Source organism: Fulmarus glacialis, unplaced genomic scaffold (assembly GCF_000690835.1).
Source record: "Fulmarus glacialis isolate BGI_N327 unplaced genomic scaffold, ASM69083v1 scaffold11747, whole genome shotgun sequence".
Classification (NCBI taxonomy): domain Eukaryota; kingdom Metazoa; phylum Chordata; class Aves; order Procellariiformes; family Procellariidae; genus Fulmarus; species Fulmarus glacialis.
The window spans coordinates 6,384-27,631 of NW_009221293.1; the positions used below are offsets into that span (position 1 = coordinate 6,384).

General features: G+C 38.0%; 1 protein-coding gene across 2 annotated transcripts; it reads right to left on the minus strand.

Annotated features, from left to right (window-relative positions):
• Positions 1-1,641: 1,641 nt before the first annotated feature.
• Positions 1,642-20,268, minus strand: TM2D1 (TM2 domain containing 1). 2 transcript variants are annotated; one of them, XM_009581056.1, is made up of 6 exons: positions 20,199-20,268; positions 17,774-17,882; positions 13,279-13,370; positions 9,693-9,766; positions 8,331-8,449; positions 1,642-2,213 (listed from the first exon to the last, which is right to left on the minus strand). In XM_009581056.1, exons 1-5 carry the CDS (start codon positions 20,266-20,268, stop codon positions 8,339-8,341), a joined length of 456 nt encoding a protein of 151 aa, XP_009579351.1. In that variant the 3' UTR covers positions 1,642-2,213; positions 8,331-8,338. The 2 variants fall into 2 exon arrangements, with proteins under 2 accessions (XP_009579351.1, XP_009579350.1); XM_009581055.1 differs by lacking the exon at positions 1,642-2,213 and having other exon boundaries at positions 8,006-8,449.
• Positions 20,269-21,248: the final 980 nt, after the last annotated feature.

Consider the following 21,248-nt stretch of genomic DNA (forward strand, 5'->3'; position numbering starts at 1 on the left):
AAGATATTTGGGGAAATCACAGAGAGTCACTGTTTAGGCTCTTTTGGTAATAATTTTCTATAAACATGTAAAATAAAGAACTGCACAGAAAGTGCTAATCAGCAGCAGGAAAGTATATTTTTTCTCTTACGTGGACGTAGACATTTGTTGTGAAAAACTCTGTGTTCCCCAGTTTGCTATTGCCGTTCTTTGTCATTCAATCAAGTGGTGACTGTAGCTGTTGCACTTTAAAATTAAATGCTATTATTTATGGTAGAACTTGTTCTAGTTAAAAATGCAGACCTCAGCACTGTGTACGTTTGTAAGCAGAAGGTTAAACAGGACATTTTAAACGGTAAAGCAAAGGGCTTAATCAAGGCTGAAGAGCAAAATGCAGTGGGATAACAGATACAGTAAATAGGCATTAATCACCATATAGGCTTAATCCAGGTATTAGGCAGTCTGGGGGCTAACGAAGACTCACTTACATAAGGACTCATTTTACCAACCCTTAAGTATGTGAATAACTTTATTCTTAGGAGAAACTTCACCAATGTTAAAGGCCCTTGAGATATCAGGCCTACACTATGTCTTTGTAAAATGATCATCGCACAATTATTTTGCCTGAAGGGGATTTCTGAGTTAGGAGGCACATGGGGGTGTGGTTCAACAAAGGAAAAAATTGAATCGCCAGAGCATAAGGAGCCACTTTTCCATGGTTTTTTTTTCCCTTGACACTATTACTGTGACATCAAAATCCGAGCTAAGTACTTCTTGCCAAAGATGGACCAGATAAAATCACGAAGCCAGTATCATCTCATGGGAGACAGCTCACTGTCTTAGTGACAAATTTAGTGACTACAAATCCAGGCTTAGAACATAGTCCTTCCCTAGTCATAATCCAGCACTTGCACACTGGATTTGCATTTAACTACTGATGAACTAAAATTTTGGTTTCAAGAAGGTAATCGCACATCCATAGGTACGAAATTCACTACACAAAAGTTCTTTTATTAGATGCTTAGAAAGATTAAAGTGCTTCCATGTTTAACTTAACATCAAAAATTCCAAATCTCTATACAAACAGACATGTCATATGTTCTGACACACCAGCACACAAACCCCAAGTCTCCGGCCCAGGGTGGGTTTTGGCATCCTGGTCAAGCTTGCCTTACCTAGCCCTTACAGAACAGGCAGACTCACGGTAAGCACGACATGACCTAACCTGAGGAAAGGGGAAGGAGATGGAAGTGGGGAATGGGGTAGATGGCCACGGTTTATCTATTCAAGGAATAGCAAGATGAAAAAAAATCCACAAACCTTTAATTGTGAATGTAGGAGAGGGACAGTGATGTAACTGTTCCCAGGGAACACTATTCTTATTTTGTAGAGGGAGGTGAGCCAAGATACTTAAGCTCTAGAGAACCTTTAACACAGGAAGCTATTTATCATAACAAGCTTGGTTGATACTGCTCCCATACTGAACCAATTAGATTAGCCTATTTCGTCATACTTCATAACTTGGGATGATAGGTTTCCAAGCATGGTACAGTGCAGTAATTGAATTTTGATCAAACACACATGGCCCATAACCCAGTATGTGAAACTTTCAGAACAGTTCACAGCTTTTAAATATCCAGTCAACATGTTGCCAAAAGTACAGGATGTACTTGATGCAAGTGGGAGAGGAGGGGGGGGAGCACGAGTCCACGCCGTAACTTGGTACAGCTGTAAAACAAACATTTTTTTGTTCCGATTCTGTTCCTACTTTAGCAAAGGAGCTGGGAGGAAGACAGTGAATGTCAAGTAAGTCGTTTTTCTCCCCAAACCCCACACCCCCCAGGCACACATTTCCCTTTTAACATTCTTAGATTACCACAACCTTTTAAATCCTCTATACTGTACCTTCATACTGTATTAGACACACCAGCAATTATGTTTGTTAGCATGACACATCCATTGCTTACACTTAGTTAACAAAATAACTTAAAAGTCACATGCATCATCCTCTTAATAGGGTTATAATCAATGGCACCATGGCATGAAAGCCCTAAAAATTACCCCCCACCTCTGCATTCCCCAGGCTTCTGCCTCTGCCAACACAATCCATATGGTGGGCAGTCTCGTCAGTCTCAAGGTGAACACTCAGTCAGTTCTTTGCAGGCAGTGATCTCCTCTTACATGTTCTTGCCATGTTTTCCCCACAGTAAATCCAAGGAACTTTGAAGAAGACTCTGTGTAAAGGAAACAGAATACATTAATAAATTCATTCCTACGGCTCTACTGACTAGGGGCAAAGCACCCACCACAGAACAGGTTCATGACACGGAAAATGCTGTGCCAGACTTTCTTTTGAGCAAGTAACGGCTATCCATATCAAAGCTGCTCTCTGGCCTACAGCTAAGAGTCTGGCATGCTTAAGCAATGGAGCAGGATATCACCAACCTCTGCATATGGTGCTGCCAACTTCTTTCTCAGCTTTGAATGCTTTGACCTGAAAGGCAGCTGGAGGCAGCTCCGGACATCTCATCTACCCGAAAGGGAAGCACCAGGGCAGCCAACACTTCGCTTTCATCGAGGTCGTGCAAATGACATCATAAAAGATGGAAATTACTGCTACAGCCCTCCAAAGAGTGCAGGATCTGACGGTTTACCCAAGCGCTTCTAGTTGCACTCTGTGGATCATCTGCCTTCGAGCCGTCTCACACACCTGTTCTGGAGTACAGCTGTGTAGGAGAGGCAGCCACAGGTTCCAAGGGGAGAAACGGTGCTTTTCAGATGTAATAAAATGTGCATCTCGTTTAGTCTTGCTGTTGGTTGGGGACAGGTATATTGCCCGATTACAGCCACCACTCTGTCAGAGACAGAGTGCAGAGGATGCGCTGGCTCCATCTCCCTCCCCACCCCACTCCCCACTAAGTTATGACGCTGCAGAGAAAAGAACAAAAAAAAAGAAAAAGAATTTTGTGTTCAACTTATCAGACTTGGACCAAGCCTCAGCTCAAACCAAGGTTAAATAGGCATGTTCTAAGCCTCTTAAAGATAGGATTTATATAGTAATTACAGTAATGGAAACTGATCTTTATAATTTTTACACTGCCTAAAATTCTGCTGTGTCATATGCATCTGCAGAGCCTGAGAACTGTGCTTCTCGGAGAGGGCACTGCAGTCTTGAAAGCAGCCATTCAAATGTATAATGGAGAATTATCGGAGCATGAGTATGTTCAAGATTATAATGAAGCACGAAGCGCAAGAATCAGAAATCCTGAGTTTGTATTTGAGACAAGCAGCATTTTTTAAACCCTTTCTTTTGTTGGGAGTTAATGGAACTAGATCTTCATCATACACGGTGCGAACGGCATTGAGACTGCCCTTTTTATTCTTATATTTCCTTTCTTTTCCTTTGCTACAGTCTTAGGTCTAGAGAGTGAGCATAGTGCAAAATGCATCTTGGCCAGACAGAATCCTCACATCCACTTTCCAGTTTTCTCTGTCGTGCAAGGAAAAATACCGGAGTGCTAAGTCTTTGCTGTGTGATAAAGAACAACTTCAGAAGATTTGGAGATCTGATAGGGGGTTTGGCTCCACCTTCAGGAAGCAGAAGGCAAAGAGACAACACGGTTTTAAGTTTCAGACATACTTTCTGCAGAAACTGAAGCCTACAACCCCCTCTTATTGACATCTACTGCTCCCCAATGTGTCTTTGCTTCATACATATAAAAGATTCCCTAATCTGATGCCGTTACATTTCTACACACTTGATTCAGTTCTGAAGAGTCAACTCCTCCTAGAGGTACTTGAGAACTTGTGGCAGGATGTCCAAAGGGAGCTGATACATGACCAAACAGAGCTGATATATGAACAAAAGTAAATGAAAAGCAGCTTTGAGGTGAAAAAAAAAAAGTTGCGACACATAGGATGTCATACAGCTACATCAAATATTATCAGCCGTTTTCACTGTCAGTGCTAAGGTTTCCATATAGAATGCAATTTTCTTATAATTCACAGAGATTAGAAAGGTTCTCTGGGTAACACAGATGGATTGAGAGGAAGAAAGTGGGAAGAGTCTTGATCAAATTTCAGTCTAGCAGAACACTTAAGCATATGCCTAAAGTTAAGATATTTCTTCTCCTCAGATCCAGGCAGAAGATGAAAACAGAATAATCTCTTCTATTGCACCTCTTGGCAGACTCTTGGCAGACTCTGATGCAGGTTGAACCCAGAACATAGTAGCTGGTTAAAAAGCATGATTTAAATGAATTAAAATGATGCATTTCTTAAAGAAGCCATATAGTGACCATAATGAAAATGGCAAAGTAGTTAAGGATGAGACGACACTGAATTTTAAAGACTGTATGATGTATTAGTGAAATAATAGGCAATCACACAATTAGTGACAGTCCTATGAGGCAATGGAAACGTATGGATGCTTGCAAAATCTTGCCTTTGGCATTTCCCCAACTGGGTGCTTAAGCACCCAACCTTATTGTATTCAACATCATTTTCTGGGGGAAACAGGTTTCAAAACTGCAGAGCAAGCAACACGAATGGCTCTCAGTGCAGAAATGGACTAAACACCTAATGAATCTAAAAATAAAAAACCCCCAAAACACTGAGAAGAGATGCGAGAAGACTGAATAGACATAGCTGTGTAAGCAAATATAACTGAATATACTCCTGAGGAACAAAGGAAACAATTCTTGATGGGGTGACAACAGATGTTCTCCAAAAAAATTCTAACGGAGCATTTCAAACACAAAGACCTTCCTGTGGAGCTGAGAAGTTTTACTGGCAGATGTACAGTAATACATCTTTGGAAACATAATAAAACCTAACATTTAAGGTGTTATCAGGTCCTGAAAGCAGAAGTGATATCTTCATGTAATAAGTGGTGGGTGGTGGTGGAGAGGGAAACAGTTAGGATAACAAAATACTGTCACAGGAAGTTGCCATAGCATAGTTGTGATTTAAATCACAGGAGGAATAACTAGTCAGAGAGTTTATTCTAAAATATCTCTAAATCCGCTCTTTTGGACAACGAGCTGTAAACACAAGTTCAAGATGCACAGGTTGACCTAACTGAACAAATACAATCCACAGTAATTTATTAATACAGTAAGCACACCTAAGTACAATCACTTTTGCACTGTGTGAATGTAAGTGCCCAAAGCTGAATGCTTCTACCAGCTACTGCTCTTTCAGATCATAGTTAAGCACATTGCAGAAAATCCTAAAATGGACATTAAAAAAAAAAAAAAGGAAACAAAAGGACAGGTTTATGGAGTCATTTTTGCAATGACTGAACTGCACTGGTACTTAGGGAAGACTTGGATTTAACTCCTGGCATGGATCTGCAGCATCTTCAGCGAATAGCTTTATACAGGTTTTTAAGGGCTTGGCACTTCAAATTCTTTTTTTAAACTCTGGCCTTTACTTTTTATGTTCTTTATTTTTACAGATACAGAATAATACTTCTCTGTCTTGTTGGAATGTTGAAAGGATTCCTGAATATCTGCAAGGCCAGCAGATATTTTATCTGGGAATGAGGCAGGAGGATGACATAGTACATTGTTTAATTATTTTAATTGCTTTGCAACTGTTTTTGGGAAAATAATCCAGAGAGAAGATTATTCCAGTGCAGTCAGAGCAATCAGAACTACAGAAACACTAGGATGGACAACTTGATTGACAGGAGAAAGCTAAAGCAGGCGGCAACACAGAAAATCATCATAGGACAGACATTTTGATAAATATTACTGTAGCCAATTTATTATTAACACAGTGGGACAGCTTTACATCTTGCATCACACTTTTCACAGCCCTTATGGTAAACATGCCATATCTGACAATTACAAGATGAAAACAACGACCTCACTAACTAACTCTATGGCCCTGCAGTACTATCTGCTTATTCAGTTAACCCTCTCTAAAATTCAGCTAGGCAACTAAACAAGCGTATAGAAACACAGATACGTGTGTTCAGATATAGAACATAATTCCAACAGTATCCAACACAAGTTCCAAAGGTTACGCCATGTGTGGCACTAATTTCTGAAAGCCTTTACAAAGGAGAAGGTTGTGAAAGAAGTGGAAAGTTGTTAGTACAAGACAGAGGATCAAGTGGAATATCATCTAAAGGGAAGAGAAATAAAATTTTGCTAAGGCTCGAAATATTGCTCTGTCTGGTCACCCATGGCTTCATTCTGACTGCTATGACAAAGCAGTGTGGTCCTGACAAGAGCATGCACCGGTATCACAACAAAAGAGCATCAGGATGAAAGAATCCCACAGCAGTTTTTACTTCCTGGATTGGTTGACACACATCATCTGTTTCTACAGAAACACTGTAACTTGGAATAACAAATCTTTCTCTCCACTGGCTACTTGGTTTCTGGGATTAACAAACTATCTGATGGACCTCATAACTAATCATATTTTCATCTGATTCACACAAAATAGCTCCTGTATTCTTTTACGGATAATGAAGCACAAGATGGACTGCGGAAATCATTAAGTCAAGCGTTCTGCTACTTGTACATATGGAGATATATTTTAGAATGAAATCTTGTGTGAAGAGTTGCCCAAGGCTATTTTTTTATTATAATGTCCATGGTATCTTCCTATTTTCACAGCTATATTATCAGCTTCAGGGTTAAAAAACAAAAAGCAGACAAGTCACAGGATGATCTTAGCCATGAGATTTTATTCGATTCAAACATTTATTTTCCACCCACTTCCTGTCTGTTTTTGAAAGTATTTCAGGAAACAAAACTGACATGCACAGAGAGCATTCAGTCAAAGAGAGACAAAAGGGAGATGCAACAAATATCAGGCAAGTGAACGAAGCTAACAGTGTTCCTGTCTCTTTGAACCCACAAGTAAAACTCATCTTAGCAAGTATTCCAAAACTACGTCTTTCTTGCGTGAAGGAAAGAATTAATGTTAAGCACAAAGTATTCCTTGTGGTTTATTCTCATTATGTGATATGTCAGGTTACACTGATTTGGAAAAAAAAAGGATTTCTTTACAAAGCTTTCTGTGCACCAGTCTCAATGTAGGTTTAAAAGAGACTAAAAGCCACAAATTGCACTTTTAAAAATCAGTTTAGGAATCTCATTTTTTGTAATTCCCTTAAACATATTGTTTGTGGACACATTAATAACATTTTGAAAGTTTAATCTGAAAAACAAAAGAATAGCCCAAATTCTTGAAAAAAATCTACACTGAAGTTGGTATCACGTGGATTTCTCACTCAGTTACTGCCCATTTTCATTAGAAGGTGAAGGGAATGTTAAAAATTGGTCAAATAACATGAAGATTCTGTTGACATGTTTTCTGTCTCTGTGTGTATATACTTTTCTTTAAAGGAACTTCTAGGCAAACGTTGGTTGTCCTAAAGACTTTGGTCAAACAACTGTGAAGGACACAGAATTTATTTCACTGAAACACAACTGATCTAAAATAAGAACCGTTTAAGAGCTTTATTAGTACAAAGAATTCACTTTTTTGACATTCTGTAGCTGTAAAACACATGCACCAATTTATTTTCAGAAAAAGAAGGTATGTATTTCACTATGGATGGTTGCAAGGGAGGGAAAAAAAACCCATAATAAGCAGAACGATTATTTCCTATTCTAACCTCAGGGCACCTCAACATCCACCCTCCTTTTTTGTGATCTGTCATCTACGGTTCTATTTTTTATGCATCCATATTTCTACTGCTGATCAGCACTGACCAAATTTTGCAACTTGACCAACATTTGTATTTAAGCTTTACAGAAATAACTATTACAATTAATAGAATTTCACCAAAAAGATAAACCAGCACAAAATTTAGGGCCATCTGGATTTTAGCTAACAGGAATAGAAAGAAAGGCAGTTTCTGTGGTTTGGGATATTTAAGTTCATTTACAAACTGCCACACATAGTTATGAAAACAGACCCCAAGTGTAATCCTGGCCCATCCATGCTAAAACTCCCATCAATTTCAATGGACTAAAGCTCAGCCTAGCTGTTCTGAACAACTCTTTCTCCACCTTTCTATAACACTCTAAATTATACTTACAGACACAGAACAACATCACTGCAAATTGCGAAAGTCTGCACATTTCACAAATGGTACAACTTAGCAACAAACTATGTGCTCACAGAAATAGAGCAGTCACAAAGAAACTTGGCGCCTTTGAGGTAAACTCATTCACTTGAGGAATTTTCATGTTTTATCATCTTTGTTCAACGTACATTTAATATTCAGTTCTGATGAAGTGTAATTAATAAGTCATCAGCAATTTCAGTGGACAAGTGGATCCATCTGTAAAAATAAAATGCACCTATGCATTTGTGACACTTACTGCCAGGCTTAAGGATAGGTCTGCATTTTCCTGAATGTTGCATTGGTAATAGTGAGCCGTGTAAGCCTTGCTCCATAGTAATCTATAATGTAACTAGAGCCATCGGAAGGTCCAACGATCTACAAGAGAAAAAGAACCAAGACTTTTCAATATGAAGTGAAATATACACTTTGTGCTAATGTCTCAATTACTGCTAATTTTCCCATCATAAAATTAGTCATGCTTAATTAGTCAAACAGAAACTAGATTTATTTTGAAGTTATGCTGTAGTTTAACTATTTTAGCGAGCACTGTCTCAGAAGGAACATTTCCCTGGGGCTTCTAATCAGCCAAATTACACAGCCAGGCACTGGTACTAGGTTAAGCCGATGAGGATTTGAGTCACAAAATCAGGCTAACAAATGAGAGGGCTCCAAACCACTCTTCTTGAACAAAGGAGGGTAGGCAGGAGAGAATTAGGTTGATGACAGGTACCTTTGAAATACTGCACAGGTAAGGAATGGAGAGAAGGAGAGAAGATCATGGCTTTTTTGTTCTGGAAATGCTAAATTGATGTGGGGTCACCAGGGAGATGAATAAGTAGAGATGAAAGATACTCTCAACTGTATCTGTAAGTGATCTGAGGCAAGATCACTGCAATAGCACAGAAAGGAATTTGAGAATGCATATGCTTTAAAAGATGTATATACAAAGATGTATACTTTAAAAATATTTTTCTATAAACCCATATAAACAATTTCTATATCCGCAATGCATTTTAAGTTCATCATAGGCAATCTGTAATTCATGCTAAATGGATGCACTGTAGAATAAGACAATTTGGCAATTTCATGATGTCACAAGATGTCACCCCAGCTGGGGATTTAACCATCATGAATCCTACAGTCACAGCCCTCAGGTGATATTGGACTTGTATTTGGAGGAGAGGCAGAAAAAAAAAGTGGCAGTCTTCTCTCCTGCACACTGCATCATCCCAGATGATGGGCTCGATCAGTATAAAGCACATGCAAATGCAGAACTTCAGTATTCTGGGAAAAGCAGGATATCTCATGTAAAGTCCAACACTGTGTCACATAAAGAGCTCGTATGTTCTGACAAAGTGAATTTATGGTGTTATAGCTTCCAAGCTATTCCTTACGAGTATTTATAGATAGCTAATCTAATTTTTATTTCAAACAACAAATATATTGATATTTGGTATCAATATTCTACAACATCAATCTAAAACCAGGGCTAAAATAAATGCCTTCATTTTTCAATACACAAAGGTTCTTAAGGCTAAAATGCTAACAAAGAATTAGCAATCAAATCAAAGCTTTAACAAACACAGATTTGTATCTTGTTTTGAAAGCCCTGACTTACCTGCATTGAAATAAGTATGAAATCGATTAGGCTACCAATTCCACAAAATCCTACAGTACAAAACTTTAACAAACCTAAAAAAGGAAAAGAAAATTTAACTGTAGCTTTAAGCCAGCCACCATGAAGTTCATAGGTTTTTGGTGGCAATCACATCCCAACTCTCTCCCCATCCCACAGAAAAAAAAAAAATAAATACACGCACACACACATACACACATATCTAGAAACAGACCTAAAGTTAAAGATCTTTAATTATCAGGGAAAAAACCAAACCACATATTCATATTTCTACATCCTGAATACACTTTAAAGATTTTAAATATTAACAATTTTTTTTTTAACAGATGAATATTCTTAAACAAGGAAAGGCAAAAGTTCATAACCAAGTTACTGCAAATTTTCCTTTCTTTGACTGAGGCACAGACAGAAAAAATCCCAACTTGAGCTGCAAAATTTACTTATGAATATAAAAAGACTTTCAACCATCTCATGAGTTGCAGCACATACTGATATGATTTTCAGAACACGTTACTTTGGAGAACAATTCTTTGTATCATTTTTGTATTTTTGCTGAAATAGGAATTTATTTTGAATATATATATACACATATATATAAACACTTCCTTTTAACCAGTATTCAAAAATGTTATTTTTTTGTATGAATAAATGAAAGATTAATAGAAAATATATGGGAATAGCAACTAACAGATAAATGTTTCATTGGAAGTTGCCATGCAAGGTAGACTTCAATTGGAAAATGCCTTCAGAAGAAGGAGGCTGTCTTAATTTTTTTTTTCTTTTTAATATCAGTAGTTTCTTGTACAATGAATATAATAAAATGAGTACTATATATATTGTAAGTAATACTTCAGCTGAGCTAGGCAAACATCTAGGTTATTTTGAGATACTCATTGTGAAGACATTTGTCTCTTTACCCAGGCATAGACAGCATGAAGGAATGCATATCTGTTGCATTTAAGTCAGTTATAGGCTACGCTGTACAGGGAAAACACAGTTCCCTGCTAAAAAGCGTATCCTTACTGTGCTTACAGGGGCCAGCACACTTCTGAGGCAAGAGGGAAAGCACTTTGGTAACATCAGCCGGCGTGGCATCCCAGAGCACCTCTTCCCCACAGCCACAAGTTGTGCTGTGCTGCATAATACCTGCTAGTAAAACCACGCAGCTGTTTTCCAAAGAATGAGCCTGCTCTCGGTCAAATACCTGAAGGTCTCCTGACCTCCGCCTCCTCCTTCGTGCTCCCCCTCTCTCAGAAGCAGCAATCTGTGCTGCATACCACCTCCTCTCCCCCACGCCCTGTTTATGAGGCTGCATATGGAGGAGAGTGGGGGAGTAACTGCGTGCACGCTGCAGGAAGAGCATCCCGCTGTCTGGATATAACTCCCATAGTCGACAAGATGAAACTAGCCTGATTTATAAACTCCAGGGAGACAGTTTATAATCTCTCCGTGGAGCAACACAGTAGTCAGAGAGAACAGGGAAAACATACCTAATGACCACAAAGATGAGAGAGTAGTAGCAGGATGGAATTTCAGCTGATTAGAAGAAAAGCCTATGTGCGTATTACAACTAAAGTGGTGCCACTTAAACATGTAAAAAACTAAGTATATCATTGTTTAAAACAACTTGTTCCCAGTGGCTGATGTGCGAGACTTGCAGCAGCCAGACATAGTTAGCCTGGGTATCAGTACTGGCAGTAGCGTAACAAAATGTAAGGGAAACAGCCAGCTAAAGAAATGCTAGCCGTAGGAAACAACAGTTAAGGTGATTAAATGATGTCAAACTCTGGTGAACAGTTTACTTCGCTACTACCTGCATCAAGTGCAGTCACCATTTAAGATATTTATTTGTGATGCTCCTTATACCATCTCCTCTCAAGCTCTAGTCCTGAACCTCACTGCCGGTTGGCATTTTAGTAAACCAGCAGTTCTCTTACCATTGCTGGTTCCAGCAGCAGCTCCAGTTTACTTGAGGAACTGGTTGCTCCATTATGTTATAGGATGTAGAACAACCGTTTCTGAATCTGGCATATGTTTCTGGAGTGCAGGGTAAAGTGGATTTTTTTCTTCCTCCTCACTTCCCTCCCCACAAGCAGATCACACTGAGAAAATAAACTGCTCTAAAGCATGGAGGGAAAAAATAGTGCTCTTACGCAGTAATAACTTATGGTTTAGTTCACAGTGTGTGGGAGAGGAAGAGGTTGCCTTCCTGATTTCTTCATATTCAATAACTTGTTTGTATTTGTGCTCGCTTTAAGCAAAAGAGAAGGAAAAAAAAAAACCCAAAGAGCATTTACAGTCCTCATTACGCTCGCACAAAATATTTCAATGCTATTACCTTTCTTTACAATTTTTTGCCAAGGCATGGATGACCTAAAAAATCCCCAATCAATCACTGTCAAGGAATCCAATTTATTGATTTTTATTCTTTTTTTCTTTTCTACTCTTACCTATTTGCTTTTGTCTTCTTTGCCTTTCAAAAGCTTGAAAACTTGACTTTGGCAGAATTTAATTTTAAGTCTTTTAACTTTGGTTACTGGCTACAGTATGTTCCAGTAGGGTTAACAAGCATGAGCCATAAAGGATTTATAAAAGGATTATAAATCTATATTACTACAATATATTACAAAATAATTACTGCAAATTATTATTCCAAATCCAATGGTATAACAAAAAGATGCACCTTATTGACCGCTGCCAAATATCTATCTTTTTGTGAAACAGATGGACAAAGTAAGTGCTAATTATAGAATCTCGGGGAAAAAAAGACACAGATGTTAACACAAGATTATCGAGAAGGACAGATAATGTTATTAAAAAAACAAGGGTTTGCATTTAATGGGCAGAAACTCAAAATTCCTAGCTGAAGTGAAAGTAACACGTATAGCTTTTTCCAATTTATTGCTCCATGCTATCTAGACTTAAATTTACTCCATTTGTCCAGCTCAGAAATAAAGCCAGTGAAAGTAGTTCTAACATACTAAGGTATTTCCATTATTTAAAAGCCAGTGGCACCATCACCCTGGGAATCAGGTCCTAAAAACACCAACCAGAGGTAAGTCTTTTAAAGGTCCCAGCTTTTGCAGAACTGATATAAATACTATGAGCTATCTTGAAAGTCTGCATTTGCCAGAGTAAATTCCATATCGCAAAATGCTAGGTTTACTGTAAAGTTTGTCCACTATTTTCCTGGTAAAATCAAGCATCATTTAAGTAGCTGGCACATGAGTCAAAACCACTTCTGTTTCAGTGCCTCACAAAGAATGCTGTGGTAAACATCAATGCAAAGCAAACATAAAGCAAAACTATGAATAGCAATAATCATGTTTGCTTATTAGGATTTTATCTATTGGACAACTATATATCCATTTGTCACCACTCACTCCAACAGAATAGCAGGCTGAGGATAATGCAGGATTTTATCTTACTTGACAATAAAATAAGGATTCTAGTTGTAAATACTAAAACTATGACTGTCAGCCTTCATTACTCAAAATATAAGCATACACTTACAACTCAGTCATAACAATAAGCTTTACCTCAAAAAAAAAAAAAGAAATAAACTTACCTAGTGCAGGATAACCTAGATAAAATCTATCTGCTCCCAACCATCCAAGAAATAAGGACAGAGCCACTGCCACTTTGTAGGAGTATCCATTTCTGCCAAAAGAAACAAGTAATGTAGACAATGACTGCAAAATATATTCACTCATACTTTTGAGAATTAAAGTAGTGACTCATTTGCCTGCTGCTTCAGTTTAAAAAAAAAAAAAAAAGCGACTTGTTATTTATCTTCAATAAACGGACACAGAATTGATAATGTTAAGCTTTCAAACTGGGTAGGCATCCTCCATAAAGCAACCTCAGCTGTTGCAACTCAAGTATACTCTTGCAGAATACAGATTATTCTGAAACTAAGTCATGATTTCTTCTCAAGAGAGACATAACTCAGTTGCTGATACATTCCCAGTTTTACAGAGCACTTCCTAACAGTTCAGCCCTACCGAGACAACCCTAGAAAGCTAAGAGGTGTATGCATACTGTCCATAAGAATTAGTCTCACACGCAGCCAAATGGAGAGGAACAGGATAGACAGGTGAGATGTCAGCAGAGACAGTAATTGCAATGAGATCTGAAGGAGAAGTGAACCATGGCTACTGGCTGAAGAAGCTGGAGGAAAGATTCAACAAAAAGTGTAAGTCATGTATCCATTTACTACACTCTAAAGGCACTAACTCACAAATTAAAAGAACTGTTGATGGTACAAAGATGTACAATGGCAGAGAGGTACCCTAAAGTTAAGCATCCCATGGTTAGTCATACAAAATACACAGACATAACAGACTTCTTGAGATTTATACTAATTGGCATGTTCTTGCCAAAGGCTGGAGTGATGTGGCCACCTAACCACCTGTAACTTTCAGTCATTGCTCATGTGAACTTTACACTAGTAAGTGAGCTAGAAACACATAGCTATCAATACTAGAACTTGATGCATCCTTTGCTGCATTGGCGAACAGCTAGCTTCTGAAAAGAAAAGCAAACCCAAATGTAATTAGAACTTTAAAAATATTCAATAATTCACTGTTTTGATACGTGCACTACTATGTGCCAGCAATTACTTAACAAGCCAAAATTAAACTCTTGGTTGACAGCTGAATAAAACATAGAGTTTCACAAAGACAGTAGCTAAGAAAGGTCCAAGCACCTTTATTAAGCACTTTCAACGCCAAATAAAGATCTACGTTTTTGCTTATTATCTAGATTTACTGACTTTAAAACTTAATGGCAACATTAAGTGATTAAATCTTGACTCTTACCTCAATATTTGTTACTTAGCAACACAGAGCATACTGGGCTTTCCTGGAACCTAATGTAATGTAAATTATCATCTTTAGAACTGTCTTGTTTCCACTGTAAAGAACACTAATGATTTTATTTAAAAGTTGAGGTAAACTGTTGGAAATTGTATCAACTACGAAGTGTCAACAACCCTCCAAGGACACTAGAGCATAAAAAGAGCTTTTACATAAAAAGTGGGAACACAGTTTAATTTGAGATGCTCCTGATCAAAACCAGTAATAAACTGACATCTGCCTCTGCACTTTAAAATGCTTTTAAAAGCAGAACAGTCTGCAACCTAGTCAACACCAAACTGATGGGCAGAAGAAACACTGTAACAAGGCTGCATCCACTCTTGCATTTCCTTTGCCTTAGTTCCTCTTACAGATAAACATACGCTCTGAAGACTAAACCAACAAATAGAAAAATAACACATCCCAGGCACCTAAAGGAATTTCTACAATTGGGTCAAAGATGCAAATTCTTTTCAGTTGCTTTTCTGAATTTTTCTTGCTTCTCAGCCTCATCCAAACTTTATTTTTTTCTGCATACATTTCTTCCAGCTGCCATATTAAAAACTTTTTCTTCCAGCTCTCCCACACCAGTTATATGCAGGTACTGCTGTAGGTCACAGTGGTTTCTGTGCTCTTTCAGGGTCTCTTAGCACTGCTCAAAGACCAGTCCACACTGAACTTCATGAATTTCACAGACTACCATTTGATGGACTCCTTGCCTGGAATGGCAATACTTGAGCAATGGACATTTCTACACTGAACTTCATGAATTTCACAGATTACCATTTGATGGACTCCTTGCCTAGAATGGCAATACTTGAGCAATGGACATTTCAAGTCTGCAGAATCAGGGCCTGCACATATTAAGCAAAATACATGATAGAGTGCCAATTTGGGGAATTCCAGAATTTGGCAAAAAATCTACCTCCAAAACATCAAATTAAAACAAAACCAAAGCAATCTTGACTCTCAGGACTTCTTTACTGGAGCAACCTTATTAGCACTTAAAAGCTTTTCCTTGAACTAATACTAGGAGCAACTTGAACACATCCACTTATACAAACATACAGTATCTCCTGGTCTTGCTCTAAAATAACTGGATCCCAGAACCAGACTGTTGTTAAATTACGGTTTTGGCTATGGACAACTTGCTGATTTGCTCCTTCCAAAAGCTAGGGATAGAGATTAACCTGCTGTCCCCATGCTAAGACAATTCTGCTATGGGAAGATGCCTTCTCAAACCAATTTTCTGGTTAAATGATGTGCAGTTATTTCTGCCAGAAGACAGTTACAGTTTCCATGAAAACTCAGATAAGATGCTGGAAAATCTCCAAAAAGCAGTAGAAAGGGCAGGCCTATTGTTGTTGTATCAAGCTAGAGATTCCTGCTTAAAATAATGTTTCTAACACCTAGGTAACATTCAAAATGCCTTATAAAAGGCTCATATAATGATCAGTGATTAGACCTCTTTTTAAACAAGTGTACATATGAAGGATGGTAATATTAATCTTGCTGCCATTTTTACCTGGCTTTGGCGCTTTATCAAGGGCATGCTTGCGTAACTCTTTCTACATTCACAGTTGTATTTTACTGGAGTTTTCAGCAAGCCCACAAAGGGTCCTTGTCCCCTTCTGCCATACTAGCAGTCATAAGACTGGGAAAAGTTACAGCAAGTTCTTTTGGTAGTGTAACCATTGATTATTTCATCATAAATAATAGTCACGATCAAGTAACAGACATCATAAGAAGGGTGACATTTTTCTGCCTACATAGATCTGGTTTTTTAATTAATAAATGTAAAGAAAAACTATATTTAAATAATGTTTAGAAATGTTTAGAAAATACATTAAGCCAAAAAAAAAAAAAACAAAACCAAAAACCTCCAAATGTAAGAATTACTGTCTACTCCAAAGAGGACGCAATTTATTAAACTAGTATAGCTCATCTTACTCTCCATCCCCATCACAGATGGGACTGAAACGCAATTGTTTCTGGACAAAAATGTGACTGAAGTCTAGTTTGCTAGCATTTAAATTTGATTAGACGTAATAACATGTTCTCGTCAATTTGCTGAGCTTTGACTGTTGAGAAGACTAAATACAGAGAAAATATTTATGAAACTAAGAGGCAGAGCTGTACTTCTGAGTTAGGCAAATTATTAAGCAGTAAGCATCACATCAGAGTTATTTGCCCACTAGTGGGATAAGGAATACCCAGCGAATATTACTGGAGCTTTAATTTCCAAAGATTCAGTAGGACAAAAGAAAAAGGCTGCGGCGTGAATCCCACAAAAAGGAGAAACAAATGGTACTGACAGGTGTTTGCTGATCATTAGCACTGGCCAGTTGGAACATTTATTGGTATCCAGAGCTCTGCATTGCTCACAATGTGCTTTAGAAAAACCAGGTCCATCATTTTCTCGTTTCAGAAACAGGCTCTTAAAAGACACAGAGGACTTGATAAAATACAAAGGTTGTTTAAAAATAGAGAACAGCTCCTCCAAAAGAGATTTTTTGAGGAACTGGAAAGAGACTTAAACTCTCCCAATATTCATGCATACTACAACTTAAGCTGCAGCTACAGGCACACTTTAAACTGGCACGAACCAGTACTTCCACTGAACAGAGCAGCCCAGTCCAGCCCTCCTTTCTCCACTCTCTCTTATCCTTGAGTTGCCCTCATCCTTGTGCTGGCATAAGCACTTGAAGCGACTGTACTGTGACTCAGACTGGGGAACTGATCCAAGTCAGTTCAAACCCAGATCAGTTCCCTGATTCAGTATACAGTGGGGTACATCAGGGAAAGGGATGGAGAGGTGTCCCCAGACAGCTCCTTTCAGCAGCTGTGCGGATTTTAAGCATATGTGAAATGTAGCCTTAGCATTTGGGGCAAATTTTTGCCAGGATAAAGCACTAAATAAAGCAAAGGTAAAATACTAAGGTAAAGCAAAGACACAAACATAACTAAACAAAGAAAAATGTGTCCATGGCTGAGACAGATTTACTTATAAACATGCACCTTGTATCCTTATACTACTTTTTTATTAGAGGATATACTACTTGTTTATTAGAGGATTAACTATTGGGCAACACGTGCACGATGCTACCTTACTTCTCTTTTTCCTTCTGTCAACATATCATACTATTTTAGAAAAAATTCCATGTGAAAACAAAGACAATTTATTACAAAACACAACAGTATACTTACACATTGCGACATGCAATAGGCTTGTAAAATCCAACTTCATGTCCCGTAAACACTTTTTCTATGCCAAGGTGATCTTTGCAAGTAATATTTGGTGCTGGCAGACATTGAACTGAGGACAAAAAAATTATTTGAAATTAAGCAGTAACTGATTGGGTACTGTAGCATTTTTCTGACAAGACACAAGTCAAACATACAAATGAAGTTATACCGTGAAACAGTCTTGATACACAGCACAGTACACAGAGACATATTACTTTTTTTAAAAAAATATTTTTCTAAGCCAGGTCCTATGACTAACTTGTCTTTTTGCATGATACATATTAAGCAAAATATACATACCTAATTGCTGCCCTAATTCTGTTGTAATTTCCATTTTGGCTCCATTATGAGTCAATGGGAAATCTGAATCTGACATACAGAAAACATTTGCATCATGAGAACAGTCAAATATTGGAACAAGTTGCCCAGAGAGATGGTGCCATCACCATCCTTGGAGATTTTCAAGATCTGACTGCACAAAGCAACCTGGTCTGAATTCAATGCCAGTGCTGCTTTGAGCAGGAGGTTGGACTATATGACTTCCTGAGGTCTCTTTCAACCCAAATTATTCTATTATTCTAAACTAAGGCTTGAGTCTTAAGAGAACCGAAGTGGAAATCACAGCAGAAAGTGACACCTGCTAAAAGTCTGCAATGTATTACCAAAATATTAGTCACTCTCCAATGTTGAAGTCTGTTGTTTTAAAGGGAAAAATCCTAGTCCTTTACCCACTTTCTATCAGTTTTCAGTGTTTGTGAGTCCTATTGGTTGGTTCCAACAAAACAGCAAGCCAGCTTCAACATTTCTTTCCAGATTTTCCAATAATACCTACAGGCAAGAAGACTAGGATTTGGATTTTTTTTTTTTTTTAATATCTATCCATATACCATACAGACCAAAAAAAAAGAAAAAAAAATTAATTTCAGGCCGTCAGTATCAGCAACAGCCAAAAAATACGAGCTATGTCTGGACTTAACTGCTATAAAGTCCTACATGGATGTTACTCATCAATGTGCCTAATCTAAGACAATTACAAAAACCTACACTCAAAAAAAATTGTAAAAAAAAAATAAGCAACGAAAGCAGTGCTTTCTTTTATTTAGAAGAAACCCATAGCAGTTTAAATATATTGATATAGGAAAGGCCACAGTTTTCCTGTCCATGTCATGCCAGTAAGACTTGAAATGTGCTACTCAATGAGACTACTTGGATGCTTTGAATTAAACCCCTATTTGTTTGGGTGATGGATCCCAGAAATATGTTCAGAAATGGTAGTGCTTCAAGCATGATCCAGAAGATTAACTTTTCATTACTTATATAATACTGAAACAGGAAGTGACTCAAATACTGTGGGGACAACCTAAAAACTGCTATGCGTGTAAAATACTCTATACAGACACAGAAAACAACGTTAATTAATTTAGCAACTTTCCCCATTCTGAAGCTTATCTCCTGTTCAAATGTATAGTGTATTAAACACAATCACATGGTAACGGGTTAGACAACTAACGTTTTGAGTTCTGATCAATCTCAAACTACAGAATATTCTTTCTGTTCACTAAATGGATGTTTATAATCAGGGACATGATGTCAAAGATGATGTAAAGGACTGAATAACTTAAAAAAGGATCCATTTTGGATAGTACTTTCATCCAGTCTCTGAAATATTTGGAAAACCTTCACTATCCCTGAGCATCCCAGTGAAGAAAATTATTCAGCATTTATGGAAAACAAAATATGAAAGACAACAAGCATACACATGTATTTTAAACATGAGTGCACATGAAGCAAAACTGTTGTGCTATTAGCTAACACAGAGACTATTTATTTCAATGCCTGAGAACATCAGAAAAGCTAAACATATGTAGTAAATCAAGTGATCAATTTAAGCATTTTTCTGTTGTACTCCAAAGTACATCATAACTTAACATCAAAATAAATGTAAGTGCTTTCAAAACAGTCTCATGGCACCAAAAACTCCTGATGATGAAAGGCACCATGTTTCCTTAAAAAAATTTTGAAAAATAGAAGATTTTGAAGGCTGTTCTGTCACGTGTCAATTCTTCTAATAAGTATATGCAAAAGCAGTATGAGAGCAATGGTTTGTTTTAATCACAGTAGTGCAGGACAGAGCCTAGAGGATATAACATACATTGAAGAGATTTACCAGAAACCTCACTTACAGATGTGCCAATCAGAGACAATGTATTTATTCATTTTTAGTAAAGCATCCAATCCACACAAGTGTTTTCGGCTTTCATACTAATGATATTACTAATCCCATGTTTTATAAACCTCATCTAGCAGATACACAAATGCATAAATTGAACACTTCCTTGGAAAATGCAGCTACTGTCAATATATGTTATAAGTTAGAAATCCTTACCATATGCTGTGTGATTTGTACAATTCATTGGTTCTTGTGTACTATTATCTATTTTAGGCTCATCGCACATATATGTTCAGGTAATTGAGGAAAACATTTTTCATATGAAACACTACAACAGGTTTAACAGTAATTTATTCCACCCTCTTTAAACCCTGAGGATTTAAGATGCACCTTGATGTTAGTTTTCCTTCCTTCCCATCCCCCAAAATAGGAACAGCACATTACCATAGAGCAAATCTGCTAATCCAATTTAATACATATATCGCATAAGCTCCACATTTAATTAGTGCTGCAGTTAGCACTACCTAAAGGAACTACAGTATTTATCAGTCACAGCCTCTGTATTTGAAGTCCACAAGGTATCACGCCTAATCTAGTCTTCTTCCCTTATTTCAATATCACAGTACCTTTAAATTGAGGCATTTGGTTGAGAAGATTAAATCTACAGTAACATACAAAATTCAAAGAACACCTAAAAATGAACATCTGAAACGCCAGGAATTTGGACCAGAAAAAAACGGAGCAGGAACTTATTTCCAGAGGTCTGAACTCCCACAGCCAAGTAAAGCAGGAGATGAAGTTAACTTTTCCAAGATTTGCTTCCCTGACACTTTTGATCTGCAGCTACATCAATAACTGTCAGCTACCATCAACAAACATTTTCTGGGGAAGGCCTGACGCGCCTTTGGAGAGTCAGGAGCCTCGCAGCTAGAGTCTGTAACACCTGCGCCCTGCTCCTCTGGTCTGTGGAGGAAGATTCAACATTTTGCAAAGCCACCGCGTCTCACTCGAGTGTCCTGTAAAAAATAAGAAGGTGGAGGGGTGGGGGAGAGGGGTCTCTCATCCCATGGGATTTTCTCTTTGAAAATCAGAGACACCCCAAACCTGCACACCGGCACACACTGTACCACCCCCAAAATAAACCTACGCCGCTGCAGACGTACCCTCTGCTGCTCCTTCCAGCTGAGACCCCCGAGGAGCTCCTGACCTGAGGCTTGCTCTGACACCCGAGGGGCTCCCCCGCCCTGTCAGGCACCTCACACCCTC

Coding starts and splice junctions, on each gene's coding strand:
- TM2D1 (XM_009581056.1), bottom strand. CDS start 20,268: ATGTGCGATGAGCCTAAAATAGATAATAGTACACAAGAACCAATGAAT. Junction 13,371..17,773: donor CCTATTGCATGTCGCAATGT/GTAAGTATACTG, acceptor TTCTTTTGGCAG/AAATGGATACTCCTACAAAG. Junction 9,767..13,278: donor TCTAGGTTATCCTGCACTAG/GTAAGTTTATTT, acceptor TTCCTTTTTTAG/GTTTGTTAAAGTTTTGTACT.